We start from the raw sequence: 27,164 nt of genomic DNA on the forward strand, positions 1-27,164 counted from the left end.
TTTTTCATTCTCTCTATGCCAGCTACTGCGTGCCAGCCAGTGGGCACCATGCCAGCCTGTGGTCCTGGCATACCCGAAGCGATCAAAGCGGTCGGCGGAGAACTGTCCTATTCAAAGACAAGGGGACTCACCTCTGAGGATTTGCCGCTAATCAACGTTTGTTTGCTTGGACAAAGTCAAGAAGAGGTGCCCTGGCAACGGTTGCCAGCGATTCTGTGATGGCATCTTTGCAGGGGCGGCAAGGGCACCGGGAGTAAGATGGCACGCTGCCAAGCCAACATAACACACACATTTGCAAACAGAAACCTCCATACGGTGAGCAGAAGATTTCGGATGCCTTCAGTGTTTTCAGCGATGGCATCCCCTCAAGGGAGAGACCCGAAACAGAGATGGCACCATGCCAAACGCAAACTGGGAGGCATTCACAAGTGCCATCAGAGGCTGTACAAAACAGTAGTAAATGCGGACACAAAATAATGGCAGAAGATTGGAACCAGAGCCACAAATGCAACTTTGGTGGAATTATGGGACAAAAACCATTTCCTCGATGCCAACTCTGCTCAGTGCCAACTGCTGCGCTGGAAGGAAGCGTCTGCAAATTACAAAGAACTAAGACGAGGGATTGTACCATTCCTGTATGGAGAAGAAGAGTATGTGTAAGAAGAGAAATAATGAGCAAAATGAAAAAGGATATAGAAGAAGAAAAAATGGAGAATTTTGAGCTTAATGAAGAACAGTGGGAGTGGGTGGACAAGGATGATGAAGAGCCTCTTTCCTGCATATGCACACCTGGGATGTTCTTAAAGGGATATCCCCTCAGACTGCTGTGTGTGTTAAAGGGAGGGATGTGTTGGCATCATCTCCAGGATGTCAAGCTGTGTTTCTCTATTGCCAGTCAGGGAGGGTGCTGCAGTCGTCAGGGGCGGGCAACTGTCTGGGCATCTCATCTGCAGCTAATTAACAGCCACACACTAATTCTAACAGCCGATCATAATTAGCGATTTAATCGCTCGTCAACGCTTTTCTCCCCCCTTAAATTGTGCCTCCTATTTGGACACGTGCGGATAAGCTAAGGAACGCCGGATCCCCCCCTCCTCCCCTCCTCCTCGTCCTTCTTTCCTTCATCCTTGGCTCCAGACTCCAGTGGGATCTTAATTAAGCCTGGGCTTCATTATGCAAATGGAGTACAATAAACGACAGCAGAGGTGGAGCTGGATCCAGACTGAAGCGGAACGGTGGGAGGGGAACACTGGAGGTGGAAAATGAAGAGATGTGGAAGGTTACCAAAATCTTGTATATGATTTTACTGCATTACAACAATTGTATTTTGTTGTAAGATCTTTGGTGTACCACTACCACTTGAGCTGTGAGAACCAACGTTTCATGCTCTGATGCTCCATCTCTGCTACCACTGGAAAAACTTCTGTTAAATAACACTGGATGTGCAGAATGTCTTTTCTCACAAAGAAAATTCATAAGGGAATGGTGACAATGAACCCCTTAATATCACCAGTTGGCCGTTGTCGTGGATACGAAGAGAGATTGCAGAGATAGGGAGAGAGAAAGGAGGCAGACAGAAACACTGACAGTGGCAGCAGCATGGCAGCTAATGTCATCTCAGTTTAATCATCGCATGGGATCATGGGGTTCATGAAAATTCATTTGCATATCATTAAATGGAGAGAGGTTATTTGGTGCGGGCAGCCAAAATGGGATTGGATGAAGGAAGGGAAAAAAAGGCAAATGGAGAGGCTCGTTATTAAACAGCAATGTTTTATAGTCCGCCAGCCGATTCATTTAATTTGGGCGTAATTAAAATGTGTCAGACTCAATCAATCATTCCAACTGGGATACTATCAATGTTTCAGTCTGAAAAAAGACTAATCAGTTGATATGCGGTCGGACATTTTCCAATAACAATCTAAGTGCTTTAGTCCAGTGAGCTTGACCCATCCACTTTTTTCCCTAATTCATCTGAAGGAGAGTATCAAAACATCCATTGTGACTTCTATGAATTGAGTCAAGACATGTCTATCTTGAGTCAAGACAGGTGGTGATGCCACCCTGTGTTAGTCAGTAAGAGGATAGCTCACACTGTCTTTTTGACCTTAGTAGTAAGCTGTCAGTGGTGTGTATGTGTGTGCATGCATACATGCATTTCTCATTTGCATAAGTGATGTAATTAGACCACCCTTTCACATGCAGATCAGTTTGACAACATGGCAATCACTCTAACACACACATACAGCCATACACACATACACACACACACAACAGCACACGCTTACTGCCGTGACCACCCCCATATCATGGGGAGTCTGTTGTCTGTGAGCAGAGAGTGTAAAGATTAACATAATCCAGCTAATAAGTGTGAGTAATATTCACACAGTGACGCGTGGCGTAGACACTGTCCTGCTGATGCGTATTTGTATCTCATTATAGATGTAAAGTACTGAAGGGGGGCCAGACAGGAGGGGGTGCATGTATGGATGGGGGATGGTGAGGGGTCACAAAAAAAGTGTGGGCCTGAATGTAGAGACGCCAAAGAATGACAATAAGCTGCAGTATCTTCATAAAGTTATAACATCCACCTACTGAGAGAGGTCTATAGAGTACCGATATAATAGATTGCACGGGGTACCTCATAACAAGAAGGCTGGAGATCAGTACAGGAAGTCTAATGTTTCCACAAAATCAGAAAGACAATTTTGCTGCCTTTTCTGTTCATGTACAGTACTGAGAAGACCCAGAGTGTCAGTTTTTGCAGAGGAATGTAGGAATTATAAATAGAGTGTATTTGCGCTTGCAGGCTAGCTCTGCCACATGATTGATTAGGATGGTGTGACGACCATTAAAAAGTCATTTAAAAGATGGATAGGGACCACATTTCCAAATAAAAACCACTTTATACCTGATGAAGTGCTGAACAAACTCTCCTTCAAAGACATTTACTGATTACTCTCGGTGTGTGAGTGAGTGTAATGTGGGAAGCACCCTTGTACTGTTTGTAGCTCTGTATCAGCTGCAGAAGATACCACAGCAAACACCAGAACAGTCGTTGGGCAGTGGGTGATGATGTTCACATGTTTAAATCAAAAATTTGAAAATATTTTTCTACACGAAACGAAGCAGCATGAAATTCATTAGGACGAAGATGTAATCTATCTGTGTACACGCAAGTAGGCACCTGCAGACAAATAAATGCAACAAACAGACCTACACATACACACACTGATTGAAATGTATCTGATAGCACAGTGTCGCTTCAACCTGAAGCCTTATCCAATGAAGCAGAGCTGTGTCTAAATGTGTGAATGTATTTCAGCTCTGTCTCTTTAACTCAGGGCTCCACCACAGCAGCATGCTTTGGGATTCATGCATAAACATGAGCTGGCCTTTCAGCTCTCTCCTCACATAACCAATCTAAATCTAAATGAGCCCCCACTACAGATACACCAGCAGGCAATGACATTACACCCTCCCTACCCCCCCACAACCCAGCCCAACCCCCTACTCAACCCTACTACCCCCAGCGACACATATACACCAGCAGGCAATAATTTCACGCCATCCCTCAAAGCCCCCCTCCACCTCCTCTCCACACACACACACACACACACACACACACTCGTACCCCTTTTTGCCGCAACCCCACCAGCTGCACAGTACTCATTTGATTAAGAGGGGGAGGACAGGGAGAAGGAGAAATGGTGGGGGATCACTTTATCAGGATGACTTTCTAAGATGGCTATCATCAGCTGTGAAGCTATCTCAAGCCCTCTTCTGTTTTTACTTTGCTATTGTTCTCTCTGTGTATCTGTTTTGTGTATTCCCCGCAACCCCAATCAGAGCTGTTTCACGGTATGTTTCCTCTGTTGTCACAATGCTCTGTGATGGTTAAATGGCTTGCTGCTAGAGAACAAGGAGCAGGTATCAGTTTGTGCTTAAGACTCCAAATGAACACATTCCCCTGTTCATTTTTCAAGTTTTTCCTCGCTGGCAAGTTGTCTCATCAGCCACTGGAAAGTTTACACAAAAAAGGACAAAATAATAAAACCTGCTGTACCAACCTACGCTGTGGTCTTTGAAATGTTGCATATGAAAATCTGCGTGTCCTAAATGTGCTGTAGTGTGCAATTTTCCTCCCCTCTCTCCCAGAGTCGTAAAACACATTATCATCAGCAGCAGCAGCAGGAGCAGCAGTGTAATTCATCCGAGGTCGTTAATATTCATCATATCATTTAGTCACAAAGGAAACTCATCTGGCTGAATGTCACAGATGTAATTAATGAAGTGACCCCAGAGGTCATGGCTCCATTCACCAAACAGCTTCCACACACTACCATGTTACACACACACAGTTGCACATCAAAAGCCTTCCAGCCGGACACACACCGCCACCGAACATACAACCTGGAATATATAACAGGCAGACACCCTCGCATACCACAACATTCACAAAATGGATTCTCTCAGTTAGACCGAAGGGATGAGACCAGAGCGTGCACCAAAGCAGACTTTATTTAGCTCAGTGGAGTATGGGAAGGGAAAGGAAGAGAAACACACACCAGTAGGGGAGAACTGGGGGAGGGAAGAGTATAGAGACACACTAAACCACTGGAGCAGGACATAAGGACAGGTGCACATCACAGGTATCTTTTTGGTCATCACTATGGCAACAACATATCCAGAAAAAAATGAAAAGAATAGTTTTACCTACGATAAGGATAACAGAGTCCCTTCACCATAGAGGACCCCAATATGTACATCTTACAGTCACTAAGATCAAGAGAATACGAGAGAAATGAAATTTAAAATAATCAGTATACAAAAAAACTGCCTTTGTGGTATTTGGAATGCACATCTCTGTACAGAAGAAAGCTCATTGGTATTGTCGTAAACATTGGTTAGTTTAAGAACAAAACATGACAGAGTTAGTCAGTCCACGTCCTTTGGAAAATTGGCTGGGATGTCAGTCTGAGTTCAGCAAAGCTGTTTTAGCTGGACAAATGGACTACAGACAATGCAACACAGAAACTGACTGACACCATATCAGTGGAAGGTTTGGGGCTGAACTCCTTCAAATAGCTATGCAGTATTTTCATATGCATTGAGAAGTTAATGCCCAGAGCAGGTTTCTCTGAAAACTGGAAGCTTTTATTTTAGATGAAAAAATATTTCTGGTATTACGAAAGCCATTTTTATATTCTTGAAATAGGGGTAATTAATAGGATACTGAAAAACAAACTTGATGGAATTTAGCCCCACATATCCATTTGTTTTCAACAGAATGACAGGAGCAGTTTATCAACAGCATCACAGGTATCATTACAGTTTGTAGTCATTAAAGCCTAGTGGTAAAGCGATCAGAGCATGCATCTTTCTACAGTATCGTTAGAAACTACAGTATATTAGCAGCAAACTGGACATCCTTAAGGGCTGAAGTTCAACACTATGGTAAAAAAACAAAGAAAAATAAACTGCAACATTTCTCAAGAGAAGTAAAACTCTTTAACCTCTATATTACAGACTGCCATGGCTCTAGTTTGGGGTTTTGGTTACAGTTTCCAGTGTGCTTATGAGAGGCAGAAAACAGTAGCTTAGATATAGGGACTCCTTCCTTCTTTAAAAACAGCAATACATCGTCAAGTAAACAGTAGCGCTTTTTTTTTTGTAGGTCATATGGTTAAAGTATTATCACGTCTTTGGATTTTTGTCTTAAAGCATTAATTATTGTTTAGCTATTATTGTTATATTATCATTATTACAGTTAGAATAAGGACTGGTTGCAAATGAACACAGGAAGAAAGGTAGAGAGTAAAAGAGGAAAGTAGGTAGGGAGAGAGAAAGAGGGAAAATAAATTAAGTGTACAAAAATAACATCAATAACATCCGTCCATCCAAGTTTTTCTCAGCTTTGCGCAGTAGCTCCCTATCTGTAAGTGGAAAAGGGAGTTATGTCTCAAACATCCAATGAAGTCTTGAGTCAACCATACAAAAGCTAAATACTGTACATTTACCCCTCACACTATTAAACACTTTAGTTTCAATAACGTTTTTGTAACAATCTATTACTCAAAGGTGAAAAGCTCAGATCTTTGATATACAGATGTTTTTGTAGGTATATTTTAATACTTAGTCCAAGGTTAAACCATTCCCCTTCTGTTTTAAAAACAGAAAAGTACAGTATTAAGATCATATTTTAAGTGGAGCCATGTTGAGCTGTTGACCTGAGCATAGAAAGCTTTACATTAATCACATAACATTGGTAAGCCATTGGTATATTCAAATAGAACGGAAAGGCAGTAAGTCGCCTTGCCTGAACATATCAAAGCTGTCATAATCTTTTCATAATCATGACACTATTATATCGAAGCAAGACAGTTTATCTCAATCCATAAGATTTATATTAAGAAACTATTACTAAACACACACAATGTAAATTTGAGTTTGGTTAAAGTTTTCATATACAGTATAATGGTTGAGTGCTATAAAAAAATAGTTTGTCCCTTTCAAGACAAACTGGCCTTTACGTTCTGTGCTATTTGGGCTATTATCCACTAAAGGAACATAGAAGGTGTACATGTACAACAGAAGACTCATCATTGGCTTGTGGTGGGTGAAGCTGCATTCTCACACTGTATCAGTCTATTGGTACTCAGCTTACCTCTGCCAGGTGCAGATCTCACCCCTTCACCGTACAGACGTCAGCTCTGCAGTTTGTTATTGAAAACAAACATGTTGAAACTAAATCCACAGACATGTAAAATTTTGGTTACGAGCTTTGGAATCTGAGTCAGTCTTTACAAAAGCTCTATGCAAATACCTCCGTCTATTTCAAGGATATTCTGTTTTTTTCTTCTTCCACTGTTAACTGCTTTGTTTTTCTTCAAGTTTATCTTTTGGAACTCTCTATTTACACTAAAATCTCTTTGACAATTTCTTTTCCAGCCTTGTATAGACTGGCACTACATGCTACACAGCTAGTCATCTAGCACTGTCTGGTGGAGGGCTCACTGTGAGTCTGTCATGCAGACTGAGAGGTAGACTGCAGGTCTAGCTGGGCAGTGAGGTCACATACTTGGAGAATGCTCTTTGGCCTCTGTGGCATCAGGTTGGTTTTTAATCAAGGTGGTGTTTGGTTGTAGTAAGGTGTCTGATGGAATAGGGAGAGGAGCTCTTTTCAACAAGAAAGGACAGACCAGGACAGAGTTCACGAACAATATGAAAAGAGGAAAGTTGTGGTAAGTTGTGGAAAATTGGTTTGGGGTCTCTCCCACGTTCAGTTGAGAGAGTTTCTCTTTGGGCCACTGTGGCTCTGAATCTTTGGGGTGTTCAGGTTACAGGTTTGGCAGCAAAGTGAACAGGGTTTATGTTTAGAAGTCAACAGCAGCTGCAGGAGGGGTTTTGGGGAGAACGTAGTAGAAGAAAGCAAAGGGACCCCAGTCTGCCTCTCTAAGCTCTGTCTCTCTCCCCTGCCCCTGCGGTCAGCTCGGCCTGCTCCCTCTCTGCAGAGTCAGAGCTCAGGCTCCTGGCCCTCTTCTCCTTGGCTCTGGCATTCTGGAACCACACCTGCAAAATGATTTGTATATATAAATATTAGCTATTACCCTCAAAATATTTTATTTGTTCTGAATTAATTGTGATTGCTGTTTTTGATCTGTGATAAGTACAGATCAAACTGCATTTCATTATGTCTTGAATATTCTAAACATTTACCTGCACCACACGGTGAGGCAGTCCCAACTCCTGGCCCAGTGCCTCACACTCATGTCGGTTGGGTGTACGGTGGCTCCTGTAGAAGTCTCTCAGCTGGAGTACCTGGAAGTGGCTCATCTGTGTCCTTTGGCGCTGCTGCTGATGGTGGTGCTGCTGCAGAGTTTGTGTCTCACCCCAATCAAAGCTTGGACCCCCAGATCCCTCAGGACCAGGAGACCCTTGGTCAGCCATACTGGAACCCTCTTCACATGGGTACTCCTCATCTTCTTCCTCATAGTCATCATCGTCCTCAGGGTGGTGCAGATCAGTGGTTGAAGACAAAGAGGTAACAGATGGCTTCACAACTGACTCTTTGTTGCTGATGACATAGCCAGGGTTTGGGATAGTGTTACAAGAGATAGATGGACCTGGTTTGTCCATGAAAGATGACATAACCATCCCAATCTGGCCACTGGATCCATTACTCATTGATAAGTTGTAGCCTGCTCTTTCAGCCTCTGCCCAGTGGCGTGACCTCATATGGGCATCCAGAGCACTCTTTACCTTGAAGAGAGCCCTGCAGAATGGACAGCGCAGGTGGTTCAAACCCAAGCTGAAACTGGATCCTGGCCCCATTGACCGGAACTGTCCTTTCCTCTCTCTGGCTCGTGTGTTCTGAAACCACACCTGTGAAGCAAAGACCAGTATGTTTTAAAAGTCAAGATACACAAAAGCATTGACTTATTTGCTCTGTCTTAATGAACATCCATGAAGTACCTGAACCACACGTCTTGTGAGGCCCACATCTCGTGCAATGCCTTCCAGGACTCCTCTGGTGGGGTTTGAGTCCAAGCTGTAGCGCTGATACAACACTTCAAGCTGTTCCGGAGTAATGGTAGTTCTCTGACGCTTATCCCTACGGTGCTCCTCCTCAACCTCTCTACCACACCTTTGGCCCTCAAAACTGGTCTCTGACATAAGCTTTGAACTTTGCTTCACGGGTGTCAGGGAACTTTGAGAGAGGCTGGTGAGAGTGTTACTCGAGTGGTCAGAGAGTGTGTTCTTAACCTGTATGCTGTTTAAGTGTGAAATCATGGGATGTGTGGGATTAGGGTGCATCTGGGACATAGCCCCTGAAAGCATTTGGCTGGCCATCAGGGTGTGGTTGGGGTGAAGCATCATGTAAGGCATGGTTCGGTCTGCGAAGCCAGAGTGGAGGAGCTGGACCTGGGACTGAGCTGCCAAGAGGTGCCTGGTCTGATGCTCCTGCCATAGCTGGAAAGATGGCAAGGATATTGGGCAGAGACTGCACTGGAACTGAGCCTGGTTTTGGGGTTGGAGTTGGTTTTGTGGCTGGGTTTCAGTGGATAGGCCAGAGGTGACTTCAGGCTGCCGCGTGTGGCATGTCTCAGACTCTGGAACAGAAAGGTGGCTGGGAGATGTATCAGTAGGCTTTTCAACAACTGGATCAGAAGGAGGGCTATGGGCATGGCCCCGGCTTGTATCAGATATAGACGCAGTGATAGGTACTATTTTTTGCAAAGAGGAGGAAGAGTGGAGGAAGAGTTCTGGTGTACCTTGTGGCTTCAGCTGAACCTCAGGTTGCAGGGAGGACACTGTTTGTATGGCCTGAACAATTTCTTTATGCTGAATGTCTGTATTCGAAATTCCATTTTGAACAGTGGCTGGGCTCTTGTTAGCCTGAGGAGAGATTGTTTTATCTTCTTGTTTCCTTGTAACAGGTGCTGGTTCACCTTTGGCTGTTAGATGCTCACTTTCTATGCAGTTAGTAGAAGAATCAATGACAGGTGAGTCAGGGTGGGTATAATACTCATATGTCAGATCCATGGAGTTTTCATTCTGAGAGTCACTTTGTCCTTCATCCCCACAGCTGTTATCCTCATTATCACCATCATTCTTGTAGCAGCCATTTCTCTGCCTGTGAATGTTGCCAAGCTGGTTATTCCCCTCTAATCCATCATCTGTTCCCCGGTCTTGACTTTTGCGGGCTCTCTGCCTAGCATTTTGGAACCATACAACAATGACACGGTTAGGGAGGGACAACAGAGCCGACAACTTGTCATATTCTTCCTCTCTGGGGTAGGGAGTGGCCTCAAACACCCCTTGCAGGGTCTCAAGCTGTTGCTCCGTGAAACGGGTTCGGGAAGAGCGTCTGCCCCTATGGGGCTCTCCTCTTTGGAGGTCTGTTGTCTGGGGCTGTGAGGAAGTGTTGGCTGGGAGGCCTGGGGACAGTGAAGATGGGGAAAGTGACAGAAGCTGGTTTTGGGCTGCTTCCTCTCTGGACTCCTCAAGGGCTGTGGTGGGAGGATTATTAAAATTGTACGGAGAATCCTTGTCTCGCTGGCGCTCTTTAAATAGGGTGTTGCGGAACCAGTGTTTGATTACTTTGTGAGGCAGACCAGACAGAGCAGACATTTCATTAATCTCATCATCACTGGGGAGGGTGTTAATATCAAAGTGTTTTCTTAGAACAGTCAGTTGTTCCTCAGAGATTCGTGTTCGGGTTCTCTTACCCTGCTGTTGTTCAAGTATTGTTGGGCTGACTTGGGGTTGCTGTCCTGTTTGGATGGGGCTGGGTTGAGATTGTTGACCTAGCAGGGTGGGATTGAGCTGTGGAGGTTGACCTAGCAAAGCTGGGCTGAGCTGGGGTTGCTGGGCAAGCAATGCTGGACTAAGCTGTGGCTGTTGCCCTAGCAGTGCTGGGTTGAGTTGAGTTTGGTAGAGTTTTGCCAGCTCTGGGTTTACACTTGAGTCTAACCAAGATTGGGGCTGGAGAGCCACAGACTGCATCACAACTGGAGGGAGGAGAGGTAGCTCCATTGGGAAAGGAATGGGGGGTAGGGGAAGCTTAGGTAAATTCAGTGAGGGTAGAGGAAGCTGGGGCAAGGGCAGAGGCAGCATAGGGATTTTCGGTAAGGGAAGAGGCATGGCCTTAGCTGGAGATGTGGTTTGAGAAGTGGTTGTATCAGATGTGTTTGGGATGGTTACCTCCTGTTGTGGAAATGTTTGAGGTTGAGAAGGAGAAAGAGGAGGAGATGGTGCAGGGGCTGTTGGTGTTAGATCAGTAGCTTGAGCACTTGTTTTGGTTACGGAATCTGCAACTGAGGGTGCAGGTGAGGGTGTGATGTTTTTAACTTGAGACTTAACTGATTCGGGTATGAGTTCTGATTCTGAGGATGTGGCTGGGACTGCAGCTTGGGTACTAGCACTTGAATTATCTGCCAATTTAGGCTGTGTAAGGGGGTACATCTGGTCGTACTGCAGCCTGTATTCTCTGGAAAACCTCTCTAGTGCAGCAGTGGGAAACATCATCCTGTGGATGTACTCCTGGTGGCTTTTTAAAATCATGGCATCTGAAAAAAACTTGCCACAGTCTCTACACTTTTCTCCTTTTCCACAGCATCCTTTCTTCTTGTTTGCCAATTCCTCCTGTTTGTTCTGCCTTTTCTCCTGTGGCAGACTATTTAAGTCTCCACTGTCTTCTACTCCTTTTGTGTTATCCTTATTATAGCCTTCCACCTTTCTATCCTGTAATTCACTAAACTCATCTTTTTCTTCCTCTGAGTACACCTCCATCTTGTTAATATGAGAGCACACTTGTTTATCTGTTATCATTTGGGTTACTATCTGCTGCTGGTGTCTGTGTCTACTTTGTAAATACTGCAGTGCTAACTCATAGCCATAACTCTGCAGCAGAGCTCTAAGAGGCTCCCCATTCACAGCAGCATAGGGCACTCTAGGAGGAGGACACTGCAATCCAAGAAGATTAAATGAAGAGGAATCTGTTTCCTCTGTTTGACTTTCCTTTTTAACAGTATGAATGTGCGTTTGTTCTTTTTCTTCCTCAAGACTTGTGCTGTATTCTTTTTCTGTATGGTTGGTGGACGATCCACTGCTGCCTGTTTCAACCCTGGTGTCAAACTGTATATGATTTTTTGGTTGGGTAACAGCTGAGTTTGAATTTTGTCTCTGGATGTGTTTCTCATCTGTTTGAGGCAGGGACTCTCGTTTAGCCTCTGCCTTAACCTGTTCTTTTGGGGTGGAGATGGCAGATTCTGACTGACTAAGTTCTAGGCTCTTAATAGCCAACTCTGGGTTAAGTGTCATGTCTCCAGCAAAGTAAAAGGGCAGAAGAAGCTGTTGCTGCAGAGAAAGCAAGTTGTCTGGTGCTAGAGAGAAGTGTTGTTTAAGGAGATTCTCTGGCCCTAAGGGAAGGTGCTGTATCATTTGGGACTGGAGCAGGGCTGTGTGTTGTAATTGAGCTTGGGCCTGTGCCTGGGCTAATTGCTGCTGCTGTTGTATTAGCATTAGCTGGTTTCTTGATGCTAGCAGTTCTGCCACTCTCTTTTTAGCCTGCTGGCTCTCAACTTGGTTAGAGAGGGTTGGCTGGGCCTCGGCTGCTAAGCCTAATAATGAAGAGGTTGAAGAGCTCACTATATCTGGCCTCTTGGTAAAAGCCAAACTCTTGGATGTCTCCTCTCTGGTGGTAGCAGCCTGAGTAGCAGTGGTGGGCACTGACACTGGTGTTGCTACACTAGATGCTGAGGTCTGTGGACCTGGGTTCTGGGCAGCACGAGCTCTAGTCTGGTGAAGAACAGAGCGAAGATGTATGTCCAGTGTGGAGCTTTGGCTATAGCCCACTCCACACAATCGGCAGCGGTAGGGTCTAGGATCTGGGCCACGGGGAGCCTCGGGGGCAGCAACACCTGTTCCAGAGTCCTGCAGAGCTCGCCTGGCCCGGTGGAGATGGGACACAGAGTTATAGTGGACTAGAAGAATGGTTTTCTGAGTAAAAGATTCAGAACATATGGTGCATTTATACGGCCTGGATGGATCCAGATAGCGGTCCATTGTGGGGTTGGAGCTCTTCTTGACAAGAGAGCTGGAACTAGGTTCTGATATGATTTCCTCATGGGACTCTTTTTCTGGCTCAATTAAATCATCATCAGCTCCATCAACTTGACCAACTATGTCCTTCTCTTTAATTTTAACTTCCTCATTTTGTTCCTCCTTTCCCTCCATGCCAAGTGCTTCTTCCTCTGTTTCTTCATCCTCACCCTCTCCTGCTTCTTGACCCACTTGAGGTGATAAACTGAAATCTTGTTGAACTGAATTCTTATTATTCTCCATGTATTGTGCAGTATGAGGCGGTAAGAGTGTATTCTGCCCCTGTGTGTTGTCCAGCTGTGAGTGTGTGTTCTGCATGTGTCTCTGCAGGGCCTCTTGACTGCGGCATTGTCTAGAACAGAGGGGGCACTCTGTCGCCGCCCTCATGGCATGGTACTGCCAGTGCAGCTGGAGCTTCTCCTGAGTGGGGAACGCCAGGCTGCACCTGCTGCAACGGAACCGGTAACCATGGCGATCAGAAAGGGGAGGGAGATCGCCGGTTGGAGAGGTGGGTGGTGAGGAGGGGGGTGTCTGAGTCGGGGACTGAGGAGCCAGTCTGCCATTGGAAGGGTGAGCGGTGTTGTCTTCCAGGGGTGGGGTGAGTAGAGCTGTGACATCTTTGGGTGCGGCTACATCTCCCTCAGTGTTCTCCCCTGAAATGCCTGAAAAATGCACAAAAATAATGATTGTGAATTTAGAATTATTTTACAATAACATTAACCCAAAAAAAACTGTGTAAAAAAATGTATGTGTCTTGAACAGACAAACATGACATGGTTTGGTACTTATGTTTCTTTTATCAACATATTAATAGTGGTCAGTTTTACCATGCATTTGACACCAACCTTTGTTTTTCTGTAAATCAACTGAGGCAATGGAATCAGCAGTATGGGAGGAATTTGTATTGTCATTCTTGATGTTTTTATTTTTTTGAGCATCATCTGTGCGCGAGTATGTCTGTAGTTCCGTCTCCAGCTGAGGCTGCGGTTGTTCCATGGATGGTGTGACCTGGATGAAAGAAAATGTGACAGCATGTCAGTTTTGGTGTTTCTTAATTTTCATTGCCAGCGACACAGTGTGGTTTTAGCAATTTAGAATAAAAGAAATACGGGATATTAACTTCTTTTCTTCATCTAACTTTATGAATAAAACATGTTTAATTGTACAGCATAATAGCAAGCAAATATCAAGATGTATCAACATAGAGTGCCTGCACTCCCCATCCTAATGTCATTAAACATTAAAGTGTGAATCTGTAAGTGTATCGTTACATCTTGCACCTGCCTGCACGGCACTATATGCAGCAAGGTGCATCAACTTGGTAATAAGTGTATATGGTTGAGATATGTGGGTCTGCCCTTCAGCTCCGACGACACCCTCCAACATGCCCCAAGGGTTTAATAAAACTTTACTGAGCTGAATAATGAATTTATTTAAAATCATTCTTCATATAGAAAACCTCCATCTTCACAGCTTCAAGCGCTGAGAGCAAATACTATATCTATGAGAACAGCTAGCTACCCTAAGGAAAGGATGGACAGCTACAGATGAGATTTACATGACAAGAGTTTTCTCTGTGTAACAGCTTCATAAGAAAGAAAGAGAAGAACACCCCCCCCCCCCCCCATACACGCGCACGCACACACACACACACACACACACACACTGCAGAGAAAACTGAAGGTCAGGCTTAATCTAGAGAGCGTAATTGGAAAGCAAGGTACATAATGGCCATCATCACCTCAGTCTGAATTAATGAACCTCAATTACTATCAGAGAGAGTGAGGGAGGTGTAGGAGGAGAAGGAGGGAGGACGATGGTGGGGGGGCTAAGGGGTGTAGAATATGAAAAAGAGAGAGAGCAGGGAGAGGGAGGGAGGAAGTCAGGGGCAATGAACAAAAAAAAATGCCTCAGAGAGAGAGTAAGGGAGGGGTAACGCATAAGAAATTGAGAGAGAGCTTGGGAGAGACAGAAAGGGAGGGGCAGGGACAGAAATTGCAGAATAGGAATGATAGGAGTAGCTGGAGGGGGGAGGGAGGGACGGCAGAGGGGAGAAAGGGTGAAAAGCAGTCAGTGAAGTGGAGGCGAAGAGAGCAAGAGACAAAGGCCACTTAGCATACGGGCCAGGGAGATGGAGGATGGTGATGTGGATAGATGACCAGTCTTTGTTAGTTGGAGAGACACAGTAAAAAGCATGGGGGCCCCTTTTTAGCTTGACTGCACTTCTGGTAATAGAGGGCTACTTAAACATGCATTATAGAAAGACTGGCTTTTCCCTCACTCACTCAGTCAAACCCTTTCTCCTCCACTCTAAAAGACACGCATACACATACACAGAATGCACGGCTGCATCAAAGATGATAGCGGGGAGCTACTTAAACATGCATTAAAAAAGCGCTGCCTTTCTCTCTGGTGCCTTCTTAATGGAATTGTCTCCCTACATTTCACTCTCCCCCATCCCCCATCGCTTTGCCTTTTCATTTTCTTTTGCTTCCTGACAAACGCAAATACAACAAATACACACTTGCATATACACTTACTGCGCTGATGAGCTTTTCTACACAGTCTTGCGCCACGCTGTGCACATGTGTGAGATGCTGTCGAAGGTGTATGTATGGGACTTTAACCTGGCACAAAGGGCACTGGACAGTCTAAAAGAGAGAAGAAAAAACAGGAGAAGCGAGACAAGTGAGAAAAATGGTTAATAAAGTGTTGAATTAGAGGCCAGCAAGAAGGTATGGGTTTTACACATTACACACGCAACTGGCAGGTCTTCTGATCTAGAACTGTATATATAGTGTGTGTCATCATATTTCTCATATGTACATGGACATACTTAAATTATTAAAAGGTGTGTCAAGTGCTCACCTGCTGGTTCTCATTTTGCTGGTGTATTCTGGGGCGTTTGGTCGAGATGGAGTTTTCCATTTCCCCGCATCCAGACAATGGACGCTTGACTGGGGGCAATGACTCCCTCTTTTCCCTTTCTTCCCCCCTAGTTTCTTCTTCAAGAAAAAAAAAATATGAACATGTAAATATGTTGATATTCCCCATGTATATATTATCACACCATCATTTGAGTTAACTTTTAATATGTTACGTTAAATTGTTTTACAAGTAAAAGCAGCCATACCCATCTCCTTAGAAATCTTCTCCACCCCCAAGTTGCATGTGTCTTTGGTTTGGTCCAAAGGACCAGTGGTGGTCTCACTGGAAGTTTCCATATCCTCGCTGAGCTCTCCTGGGAGAGGACAAAACAAGTAATTATGTTATGCATATGTAGTGAATCATACAATATGTCCTCAGAATCAGGCTAATTGTGCTTTATTTTATTCTCTAGATAGCACCCTTCAAAAAGACCAATGTCTTTGGACCACACTTCATTCTTCTTACTTGCCTCCATACCCTATTGATCAAGTATTGATTTTCCATTAGATTCTCCTCAGAGGTGGAGTAGAGGTAATATGGACTTACAACACATCAGTTCACCTCAATAAGTCTTAATCCGCAAAGAGACAAATCACAGGATAGACTTAATTTACAAGAGAAGTGTTGAGCTACTCATTTTAAGTTATACTCTGGTGGTTCACACACTCCAGACAATGAAAATCCAGCATGTTAGTGGCCAACCTCCACCTCCCCCATCCTTGTCCGGGGGATTTGTATTGGTCTATTGATTAGCAGGTGCTAGTTAGCTGTTGTCGGGGGTGATTGGGGATATAACAAGAATGCGTATCGACTAATCAATTTACTTGATCAATATCTCAGCAACAGCCATTACTCATTTTCTCACTCTTTTCATCTTTATCCCGTGTCTGCTCTCTGATGTCAGCAAGCACATGCAACATGAAATCAAATACACTCACACAGTTCATATTCTCACCTGTGACACCATCAGGGCTTTTCCTGATGGTAAAAATTGCTGCCAGCTCCTCTCCACCCATTGGCTGCAGCTGTAGTAGCCCTTCCCTCTGCTGATGGGTCGGGGTTTGACTGTGTTGTAGTACTTGGAGTTTAGAAGAGGAGGAGTGGTTGCATAGGAGACAATGGAACAGCCATGAACCTCCATCAACCTCACCATCATACTGCTGCAGGAACTGAAGACATTAGGCAGAAAGGAGAGAAATTGAGAAAATTATTATGATTCGAAAAAATGGCTCATATTGCTGAGTTTGAATTTTAAAATCTGCTCTCCTAATCATAAATTACTATATTTATTTTTTGTTTCACATGCTGCTTTCAGTTCAGTTTTTCACTTCTTAAAGGGCAACTTTACCAATTTTCAACCTACATTGTATCATTACAATGAGGGTAGTATATACCAATGAACAATGTTTAACTTCCCTCCGCTCATTTGCCAGCAAAAGATCTGCACTAGACTACAAACTACGTTTCCTCATTTTCAGTAGTGGTGCCTTCAAGGATGGTAAAATGTGTTTTTTCCAAAACACTCCTGACTACCTCACTACACTAGCAGTAGGGAAAAGTAGACATTAAAATATCATAATACTAAATACTTTAAAATATCAGTATATTTGGAAGAAAACTAGTTTTATGATACAAGGCCAAATATCGCGCTGTTGACTCAGACACAACAGTCTGGAGGAGGAAGTGACCACCAGACCGGAGCGACGTCACAGCCACAGCTAAGCTAAGCTAAGCCGCCAAGTTTTCTGTGATTCATCCAGAAGAGCTGTATCCAACACAAAAAAAACAACTAGCTTTACAATATAATGTCAGAGCAGAGATGTGGTGCAACTATTACAATTTATGGGGCCGAATATAGTGCTGTGTAATCAGACATAACAGAGTATGGAAGAGGAAGCAACCACAGGAGCTGTAACAGCGGCAGACGCTGCAGCCGGAGACACTGCTGCAGCATGACCGGTGACTGCCTGTCTTAAACACACCATGAGTAGCTCACTGGAAGCTCACGGGACGAGATGCACGCAATGAATTCTGGTTGTTGTAGGATTCTCCCTTAAGAGCGGTATGGGGAATCTACAGCCTTTTTCTCAGTTTTCTCTAGTCATAGGGCAACAATGTCAAAAATAATTGCACATCTCTACTACGTAGGTGACCTAGTTTTAAGAAATCATCATATTCACAGCGGTGAATTTTTTCTTTAAGAAAAAGAGGTTATTACTGAGAATGTATGCAAAAGTGTGTGTCTGTGTACTGACTTGGTAAACCCGGACGCTGGCCTCGTGGTGTGAACTGAGGGAATGTCCTCGTAGCTTCTCCAAACTGCTGGTCACATAGTCACACAGGTTGCACCTCAGCTGGATGGGGTTGCCCTTAGCAATAAGAGCAGCCCCCTCCTGACCCCTATCTCCTCCCTCCTGGAGGTGAGCAGCAAGCTGGTACCGGGTGCGGTGTCTGTCAGTCTGGCAGTGCAAGGAGAAGTTAGCCCTCAGGGGGGTGGTGTAGCCACACAGCCTGCAGTGGCAGCCACCAGCGACCAGGGAGCACCACTCAGACTGGGGCAGGGAGCGAGGGGTGTTCAGGTGCTGCTCCACAGACTCTAAGCTGTCGGACGAAAAGCAGGAGCAGACTAGGCACTGGAACACGCCCTGGGAGAGGGGTCCAGTGGGGGACAAAGATGGGGCAGGAGGGGGAGAGGGAGAGGGGGAGGGAGAAGGAGTCAGCGTAGACCCAAGGGTGACTGGCTGTTCTGCGACTTGTTGACTGGTCAGTCGCATGTTCAAGGAGAGCTCCCCACCTGAAACACAGAGAGACACCCTGTAAGCATTAACCAGTTTTCAAACTTTCCCATCGGAAGACAGCAAGAGGTATGATGCATTTCTTACCTGTGTTTTGTAGGTGTTTAAGCTGGGGAGCAAGGCTCCTACAGTGGGATAGATAGTAACCTCTCTGCAGCCGTAGCATGTTATGTGTGTGTTTCTCGCTGGTGGTGTGTATGCGCAGGTTGCGGGCAATGCTGGTCTCATAGTCACACACATCACACCGCCACCGTTTACCGTGAGAGTGAGAGTGTGCAGGTGGTGTGAGCTTGGTGGGCTGAGTAGTAGGCGTGGGAATAGAGAGTGGGAGCTTGTATGCCGGCTCATCCACTGTGTGACCGTTGGAGGAGCTGCTGTTGTTGGTAATGTGAGAAGTGTGCATGTGACCATTCGAGTGTCCCCCATTTTGAACATTATTAAGGTGTTTATCCGACTGCATGTGTATGCTGAGGTTGCCTTTCGACGAGGTAGCATAGTCACACACCTCACAGCGGTAGGGCTTGTAGCCACAGGCATAGGTTTCACCACGGGCCAAGCGAGGATGGGGTTTCCCTGAACTGCAATACCCACACACACCTCGTGTTGCACCGCCACACACACACTTTCCCCCAGTGGCACCGCACACACACTGACCTCCCGTCTCTGGATGTTTCTCCTTCATGTGGACTTGCAGTGTATGTTGAGACTTATAGTGCCAGTTACACTTGGGGCATTTCAGTGTCTTACAAGAGTTGCGTGAGTGCATTATGGTCATGTGACTAGTCAGTGAATTAGGAGAGAGGTCTTGGTTGAGGTTTTTAAGGACAGCTTCTTTCTGTTCTTCTTCTTTGTCTCTCTCGTCATCCACCTCTGTCTCAAGCTGGCTGTCATTTGGTTCTGGAGCTTTGGCACCATCTCCATCGGAAATGGAAGAGTGAGGAACCCCTGACGGCCCATCGTCCTCGGCAGGTGTACTGGCAGGCTCCGTACCTGCCAGTGGAAAAGCCAGAGTAGACTGCTGGGATTTAAAGCTCTGAGGAAACCCAGAAATCCAGCCCTGATCTCCCTTAATGTCTTGTACCTCTGTCTCGCTCAGCAGGGCAGAAGAGGAGGATGGACAAGTGAAGTGCTTTGGAGAGGTGGAAGGAGTGGGGGAGGGCTTTGGAGAGGCGGCTATTTTGCTGTCGAGTGTGCCACTGGCCTTTGCAGTGCTGGAAGAAGAGCTGTGCTGGCTCTGTTGAGGTAATAAAGAACATTTGGATTTGGTTTGGCTTTGGTTTGAGATGGCCTCCTCCTCTTCCGTCTCCTCCTCTCCGCCTCTGCTGCTAAGGGCTCCTTGGAGGCCCCCTGTAACTGTCACCTCTCCCACACCTATGGACACCTCCCCACCTTCCTTCTTTTGCCCTGACAAATATCCCTCCCCGAAGTCTTCCTTCATCCCCTGCTTTTGACACGCTCCATTCTCCTGTGAATGCCGGCTTCCCTCTTTCTGCTCACCTCCCTGGGTCTCTTCTCTAGCCTGGGACCCCTCTGCGCCCTCCTCCTCCTGCTGAGGCAGGGTCAGGGGCTCTTTGGCAGGGGCCACGGCTGAGGTATGAGAGGATGACCCCTGCTCTGGAACGACCGCCAGGGTCAGGAGAGGAAGAGATAAAGCCTGGGGACTGAGGTCAGCATCTCTCTCCTCTCCTCCCCCTCCATCCCCTCCTCCTCCCTCACCGCTGTCCATACCAGAGGCTACAGCTGCCACGCATTACTACCCCACCTGTGTGTTTCAGTAACAGAGAGGAAGAGAGCGAGACAGGCAGAGACAGAAGAAAAGTGAAGGGAGGGGAAAAAAAAGGGAGAAAATGAAATACATAAGTCATGTAAATAATGTTGCATAACAGTGGAGGGCATTGATTATAGTCCCTGGATAGCATCTGTTCAATACAGCCTTCAGAGTGTGCAATACAGAGGCTGGTTACTCAGGGGTTAGCGTTAGCCCTTAATGGGAAAATCAATAGCATGAGCGCTAAACTAGGTAGAGGAATGTGTGTAAAGGCTACGCAGGAGGTCTATAATATTCCTCGGGGGATAGGATTAAATAAAGAACTGAACGCTTCTGAGCTAAAGGGCTTCCACTAAATTGCCACACTTAGATAAAAGCGGATAAAAGAACAATTTTTAAAGCCAGTGTATCAGTCTCTGCATCTTTTGCTGCGCATTAGCACAGAGATATTATGTGAGGCAAAGGGATCTCTGTTTAGCACAAGCTGTATGAGCCATTTTATAGCATATAGTGCAAACATACGGGTGGAAATAATATAATAAAAACCTGTATAATGGAATTTAGTTCAAAGTATGACAAGTGCTTGTGCGAAGCTTATGCATTTTCTGTTGAGATTTCAGATTGTGTATTATTTTGTCCACTCTTCATTGTATGTGTATGATATTGTGTCCGTCACCTGTAAGTCCCAGTGCTTGTACACTATAAACACACCCACACACACACTATAGCAGTAATTTACATTAAACTAAGTAATAAATTTAAGTTTTTATATTTGTAGTTACATTTGTAGTCAATAATAGTGTTTATAAAAACAAAGTTTAAAAATCTACAGATTTTAAGATTGCATTTCCTTGTTTTTTTAAATTAGGTTTTAATGAAACTAGTAAAGAGCTGTGACATTTTATCATATATAAATGACCACAAACATTCAAGTAAATAAATAAAATTCCCAAAAATTGAGCACTAATGTTTCCTGACGGTTATGATTCACATCAGCACAATCATGCAATACCTACAAAGACTTCCTAGAAAATAAAAACGTGCCTTTCCTCTTCTGTGTCTGACTGACAAATAGATGCAAGATGACAACGATACATCTCTCTTACTCTGTGTGTGTCCTACAATCTCATTACTGACCTTTTTTAATCAAGGAGAGCCCTTAATGTACCCTTTCACCTTCTCCTCCAACTAACCAACCCCCTCCTCCTCCTTCAACACCGTCTCTCCTGTAGCCACCCCCTCTCCCCTCTCTCTGCAGCTTAAAGATATATGGCTCACATCGGCACTCTGATAGTGCTTTAATGTACTGTCTTTATGTCAGAGGCCACAGACCCTTGCCCACTGCAGCTGTCCACTGTCCTGCCGGGTAGTGCTGAGGGGCTGAGCCTGCCTGCCAGCAGCTGAGAACAATCTCTAATCTGATAAAGATTTTCATTTACACTGTAATCAATAACCTAGGTCTATCGGCAATGTAACTATTTATACAAGCATTCCTGGCTCTCTATCGATCACAAGTGCGGGAAACCATCATTTAACAACGTGTGTGTGTCTGTGTGTGTGTGTGTACACATCTATGAGTGTGTTAATGTGTGTACATATGCTGTTGTGCACAGCAAACTGATTCTGATAATATCAATTAAGCTCACACTTAGGACACCTGAAATTCAACATGCATATTAGAATTATTTAAAATGTTAATGAACAAAACAAGACATTATTGTTATTTGGTGTGCATGATGTACATTTTGAAACATAAAATTATGTTCAAATATTCAACAAAAAGTGCAATCCCTGAACCCCTATTTTAGGCTGGTGTGTGTGTGTGTGTGTGTGTGTGTGTGTGTGTGTGTGTGTGTGTGTGTAAGAGAGAGAGAGGGGATAGACAGGGGTGTGAGGGGGGAGAGAGAGAAAGGGACAGAGAGAATAGTTGTCTGGCTATACTTAAGGAAAATGTATTTTGTTTGTCTTTAAAGGACGTGGACAAATACAGTTCGACGTGGACAAATATTGTTTTGAACGCACTTGACTGCGTGAGGACCCAGTGGACCGATTACAGCCAACACCAGTCTCAAGGTAATAAATAGCACTACGCTGTATTTTGCATTATTCTGAGATCATACAAGCTGTTTTAGAATACGGGCAGGGACTTGAATAGTTCACTCCCCGTCTCTGCCTGTGTTGTCAAGCCACTGACCAACATGAAACCTCTCCAGGACTACTTCAGCCTTTGTTTACAGTGGACCGCAGCGAAACCAAGACCGATAGTGTTCCCTATCCAGTAACAGGTGACTCAATTCACAAGCAGATCAACAAAAGCTTGATTTGTGCGAATTAACAGGCTGCACTGACCAAACCAAACACCCCCTTTCCTCGCCCACCGCCGGGGCTGCTTCCTCCCAGCTCCCCTTTAATATCGTAAACAAATGGCAGACTTACATTTCTGCAGCGGCTCTGGTACAAAGCTCCGTACGCTGAATGTGTAGTAGTCCAGAAAACAATCGTATAAAGAGCCCACTCATTCCTTATGAATGATCCTCTGCGTTTTTACGGAGCCAGGAGGAGAAAAAAAAATCGGGGAGAGGGAGAGAGAGCAGCGGGGTCCAAGTTGTTACCAAACAGTGTAATTAAAGCTACATATAGGCTGTAGTAGTAAACAGAAAGATGGGGGACGGAGGGGTTTGTGCGAGCTCCAGAGGTAGAATGAGTTCTGATCACTGTGGGGGGAAAAACACTTGGCTCTTTATTCCTGCTAATTAGTTTCCTTCAAAAAATGGCTGAGATTACGCCCAGTGCGCATGTGCGTAATTGCGCAGACACCGCTAATTAGCCCGTATGGATTCAGCGAGAGAGAAAGAGAGGGAGGGAGGGGGAGAGGCTACAGGGGACGCATAGAAGACAAGGAGAGGAAAATATTTTTAAAAAGTAGGAGAAATTATAGCTGAAACGTTTTATTTTAATCACAGATGTGATATAATAAAAAATCCAATAACACATTTTAGAAGGGAATCAAGACACATCCTCGTTTATTTAAAGATATATATTCCATGAAAACGATATCACAGAAAAAAATTAAAATATAGCCTACCTGAAGACAAGAAAATATCATTAAGGAATGTGAAAATAATGTGGTTATTGACACAACAAAAAGCTTTTTAGGGGAATATTGTGATGCCAGACAATCTACTACGAAATGCGACACTGTCACCGTGATTCACCACTGAGCATTGCGAGCGCACTCTAAGGCCCTAGAGGAATATTTTAAGAATATGATACTGACATTTTGTCTAAGATAAAGTACCAGTTATGCGTTTACATGTATGTCCAATACTTCAACTGTAACATTTTCATGAAATATTAAAATGATTTGACAACAAATAATGTGAAAAAGTTGTTGGAGCCTGTATTCGCCAGCTTTGTTGAACAAATATTCACGTCTAACAAAGAGAAGATTACATTTATTTAAAAAAAAAAAAAAAAAAAAAAAAAGACGAAGAAGAAAAGAAAGGAAAGAAAGAAAGAATCGTCTTATATATGCTTGAATATGAAATGAGACATTCCACCCTTGATTGATTTTGGACTGAGCAGGTTAGTCTGGGTTTCAGACATTGGTTTGCTGGTTAATTTTCTCTGTTTTGAAGACAAATATATATAGATATATATATATTTAAGCCAAAAAATGGATGTGTCCATTCCTGTGTTAGTCATCAGAGAAGATCTTTAGATTTTTTTTTCCTTCTCCGGCCATCCCATCCTCGCCACTCGGCTCTATTGTTATGATAATACTATTGTGAATTTCACGCTGGATGTGCAATCTGTCGATCGTCCATATTTTAAAAGGTGAAAACTGCATTTATTTGTAAGATCATAGTATCCCTTTCCTTTATTGGACTTTGCTTGACAAAGCTGACCTCGTCCTTATTTAAGAATTGTATAAATGCTGTTTTAAAATGGTATGAAAGGCTCCAATGTTGCAGAAAAAAAAAGTCCCTATGAAAAAGATATAGGAATTTTGTACCATAAGAGATAAAATATATATTTCGCATTAACAAAAGTAAGGTTACTATCTGCTCACTGTTGCGTGAAACACCTGCATTACAAGGCCATATCGGAAAAGTGCATGAATATTAATGATATTTCGTTGTGTTGGTTTTGAGTGAACTGACATTTTGATTTTGGTGTGTCCAGGTTTTGTTTGATTTGTTTTTTTTCATTTGAGAAATATGTAAAGACGAATTAATTGTCCAATTAATAAAATGCTGAATTATTTGGTTTACGTTTGGTGTACATCCAATAACTGTTTTACGATTTGAAAACGTTTTAAGTGATTGTCTGTCTGGTACATGCCACCAAGTAAAGACTGCAGGTCATCACAAACATAAATCACCGACTGCTGTCTTCACATTTTCTGTTGTTGTTGTTATGACTGCAGTTAAAACAATGACAATTTTATTTCTTGCTTTTTAGCAAAAGACAATGACAGTGAATGGTGGTGTAATTTTAATGTTAGTCAATATCTGTGTGTGTGTGTGTGTGTGTGTGTGTGTGTGTGTGTGTGTGTGTGTGAGAGAGAGAGAGAGAGAGAGAGAGAGAGAGAGAGAGAGAATTTATCTGTCAGGTGTGTGCCTACATTTATGTGTTTAGATAAAATGCAAAATGATAATTGCTGGTAAAAATGGATCTGTTGTTTAAGAATATACGTCTGTTTTGAAACTCTGGTTTATTTATCATAATTCATATATTTTTGCTTCTTTTATGCATGTAAAAGAATAACCTGTAAATAGATGTGATGTGAGAAAATAAATAATAATAATGAGGAAATTGGTTCTTTTGATTTCACTTTCATCTTAAAATCATTTATGTAATTGAATGTCATCATAAAATCAAATAATCTTAAAGTCTATATTACAGTGCCGCGACACAATAATAAAACGCTTTCCAATGATCCTTCAAATTATTGCATCACAGGTTATTGATGTAAATTTCCATTTATATTTGAATCTGCAATTGTAGATAAGGCAGGTGAGCACGCACACACACACACACACACACACACACATACATTTAGCCTATGCTTGTGAGCAGGGAGTGTGTCATATATATATTTGTGATTCACAGTTACATTGTTTCTTCCAACACATAAATGCACAGTCCTCACACAAAGTCACATATTCACAGAATAGCATAAAATAATTCTCCTGATTGGTTGAATGTGCACTCTGAGAAAGTTCAGCACAGATATGAGAGGAGAGTCTCCCCCTGACTGGCACTGCGATTTCATTTCCGTAGTGATAAATATAAAATTGTAATATTTTACCAATATTAAAGGTCTCGTGTAAATGTAAATCTACATTTACAATTTACACACTCGCTCTCTCTCGCATTCACACTCAAACATGCACAGGCCATACTGTAAAACATTCCACGCGTTCCATGCCCTCGGGTGTATGCCAGGGGTTGTTGTTTTCACTGTAATATATAGTTAACCCTTCCACCAATTTACCCTGTCAGTGCTAATGGGGCAATTAACCACTGTGATACCCCCCAGGCTGAAGGAGAGTCAAAAGCTCCCCAACTCCAAACTTGTCTTTATGACATTTATATGACAAAATGTGGGGGAAGCTGGGGACCCATCTGACACCTTGGAGGGTCCTTAATGTCACTCCCTCCCTTACCCCCGCCCCTTTCTGCCCCAGGGTATCGCACTGAGCAGGAAGTGTAATACATCATGTATAGGAGAGGCTCAGGTCTCATCCAGAAAAAAAAAAAACTTTGCACTCTTCATCCAAAGCTTCAATGGGGCAACTCAATTTACACACTGTGTCCAGTTCCGCGTGTAAACTGGCCTCTAAAGTAAGTCAAACACACACACCCAGCTAACGTACTCCAGCTTGACCTCTCGCTTCATTTAAACCTTTTTGGTGTGTGCAAGTCCCCCTATCTTTGTCTCTGCTCACATTCCCCCTGTCCTTCTTACATCCCCAAGGAGGCAATAACCTCCCTAGCAAGTGCTTCCCCTTGAGCCGTTGTCATAGTAACTTGTGGGCTGGTCGACATGACAACCCCATGGTCCAGAGATAGATGATAGGCCAGAAATGGGGAGGGAGAAGGCACATGGGGGATATGCACCCCCTTTAATTTGGTTTGCCTGATTCTGATTCAAAATGTTTTTTCTCTCTCTCTCTCTATCTCTCTCTAAAGGCGAGGTTCACTCGGCATCAACCTGCTTTACATTTATACAGGTATTTACAGCCTGCAAACAGCATCGGCCTCTAAGCAACTCCACTTAACAGTTATCTGCCTGTGGCCCAATGGACGGACATTGTTGAAAGAGATAAAAACATTTCTCAACCTTTTTCTATAGTCCCATTAATAAGAATATTTTTTGTAATACTAAAAATACAATTTAATTAAATATTGGGATATTTTCCTATCCAATATCCAGACAACAGACCTGAAAAACAGTAATACATTTTCTACCAAAGAAAATATAAATGGTGGGTCCTGTGTGTTTTTACACTTTTACACAGACTCTGCTATTTACTGCCAACACAAATAACACCAAATTCATTTGGAGGAGCTGCAGGAATTTTAAAGTCCAGGAGCAAGCAGTTATCTTCATATTAAGCCCCCTTCTACCCATGACTCCATTTCCTAACTCTAAGGACAGTTACTGTAAACATCCAAGCACCAATCTACCTGGATTTGTCAAACCACAAGTTAAACAGGTGCAGTATCGCTGCAATACATCCCTCTATTAAACTGCTGAACACTGAAGAGGATTCACGGCTCTTTTTTTGAACATGATGCAAAAATGTACAAATTCCAGAACATTTACTGACGAACGTATATGTGTGTAAAAGTCACCAGTGACAGTTGATAGTTGACCATGTGGATTTGCAAAAAATATACATTTCATTCATTTATTACATCTTCAATTTATTACAACTGTCCTGTTTTTCATAACGGGGCAGTACGATGGTCTTTCAAATGGAGGACTCAGTAAGAAGAACACTGTCTTTACAGGAGTCCGGAGCGAGATGATGAATCCCATTCAGCTCCAGGGGTGC

The 27,164-nt window shown here is 43.7% G+C and overlaps 1 protein-coding gene across 3 annotated transcripts; it reads right to left on the reverse strand.

Moving 5' to 3' along the window:
* Positions 1–4,503: 4,503 nt before the first annotated feature.
* LOC122985279 (zinc finger homeobox protein 3-like) lies at positions 4,504–24,884 on the reverse strand. Of its 3 annotated transcripts, XR_006404091.1 has the most exons (12): positions 22,534–24,884; positions 18,417–20,091; positions 17,790–18,328; positions 16,490–16,703; positions 15,740–15,847; positions 15,475–15,611; positions 15,147–15,257; positions 13,452–13,614; positions 8,476–13,268; positions 7,720–8,385; positions 6,668–7,572; positions 4,504–5,936 (listed from the first exon to the last, which is right to left on the reverse strand). XR_006404091.1 is itself a non-coding variant. In XM_044355812.1 (11 exons), the coding sequence occupies exons 2-11, from the start codon at positions 20,053–20,055 to the stop codon at positions 7,456–7,458; spliced, it is 8,484 nt and encodes a 2,827-aa protein (XP_044211747.1). In that variant the 5' UTR covers positions 20,056–20,091; positions 22,534–24,884; the 3' UTR covers positions 4,504–7,455. The 3 variants fall into 3 exon arrangements, 2 of the variants coding, with proteins under 2 accessions (XP_044211747.1, XP_044211746.1); XM_044355812.1 differs by having other exon boundaries at positions 4,504–7,572; positions 15,475–15,608; XM_044355811.1 differs by having other exon boundaries at positions 4,504–7,572.
* Between the last annotated feature and the right edge of the window lie 2,280 nt (positions 24,885–27,164).

This window comes from Thunnus albacares, chromosome 7, assembly GCF_914725855.1.
Source record: "Thunnus albacares chromosome 7, fThuAlb1.1, whole genome shotgun sequence".
NCBI lineage: Eukaryota > Metazoa > Chordata > Actinopteri > Scombriformes > Scombridae > Thunnus > Thunnus albacares.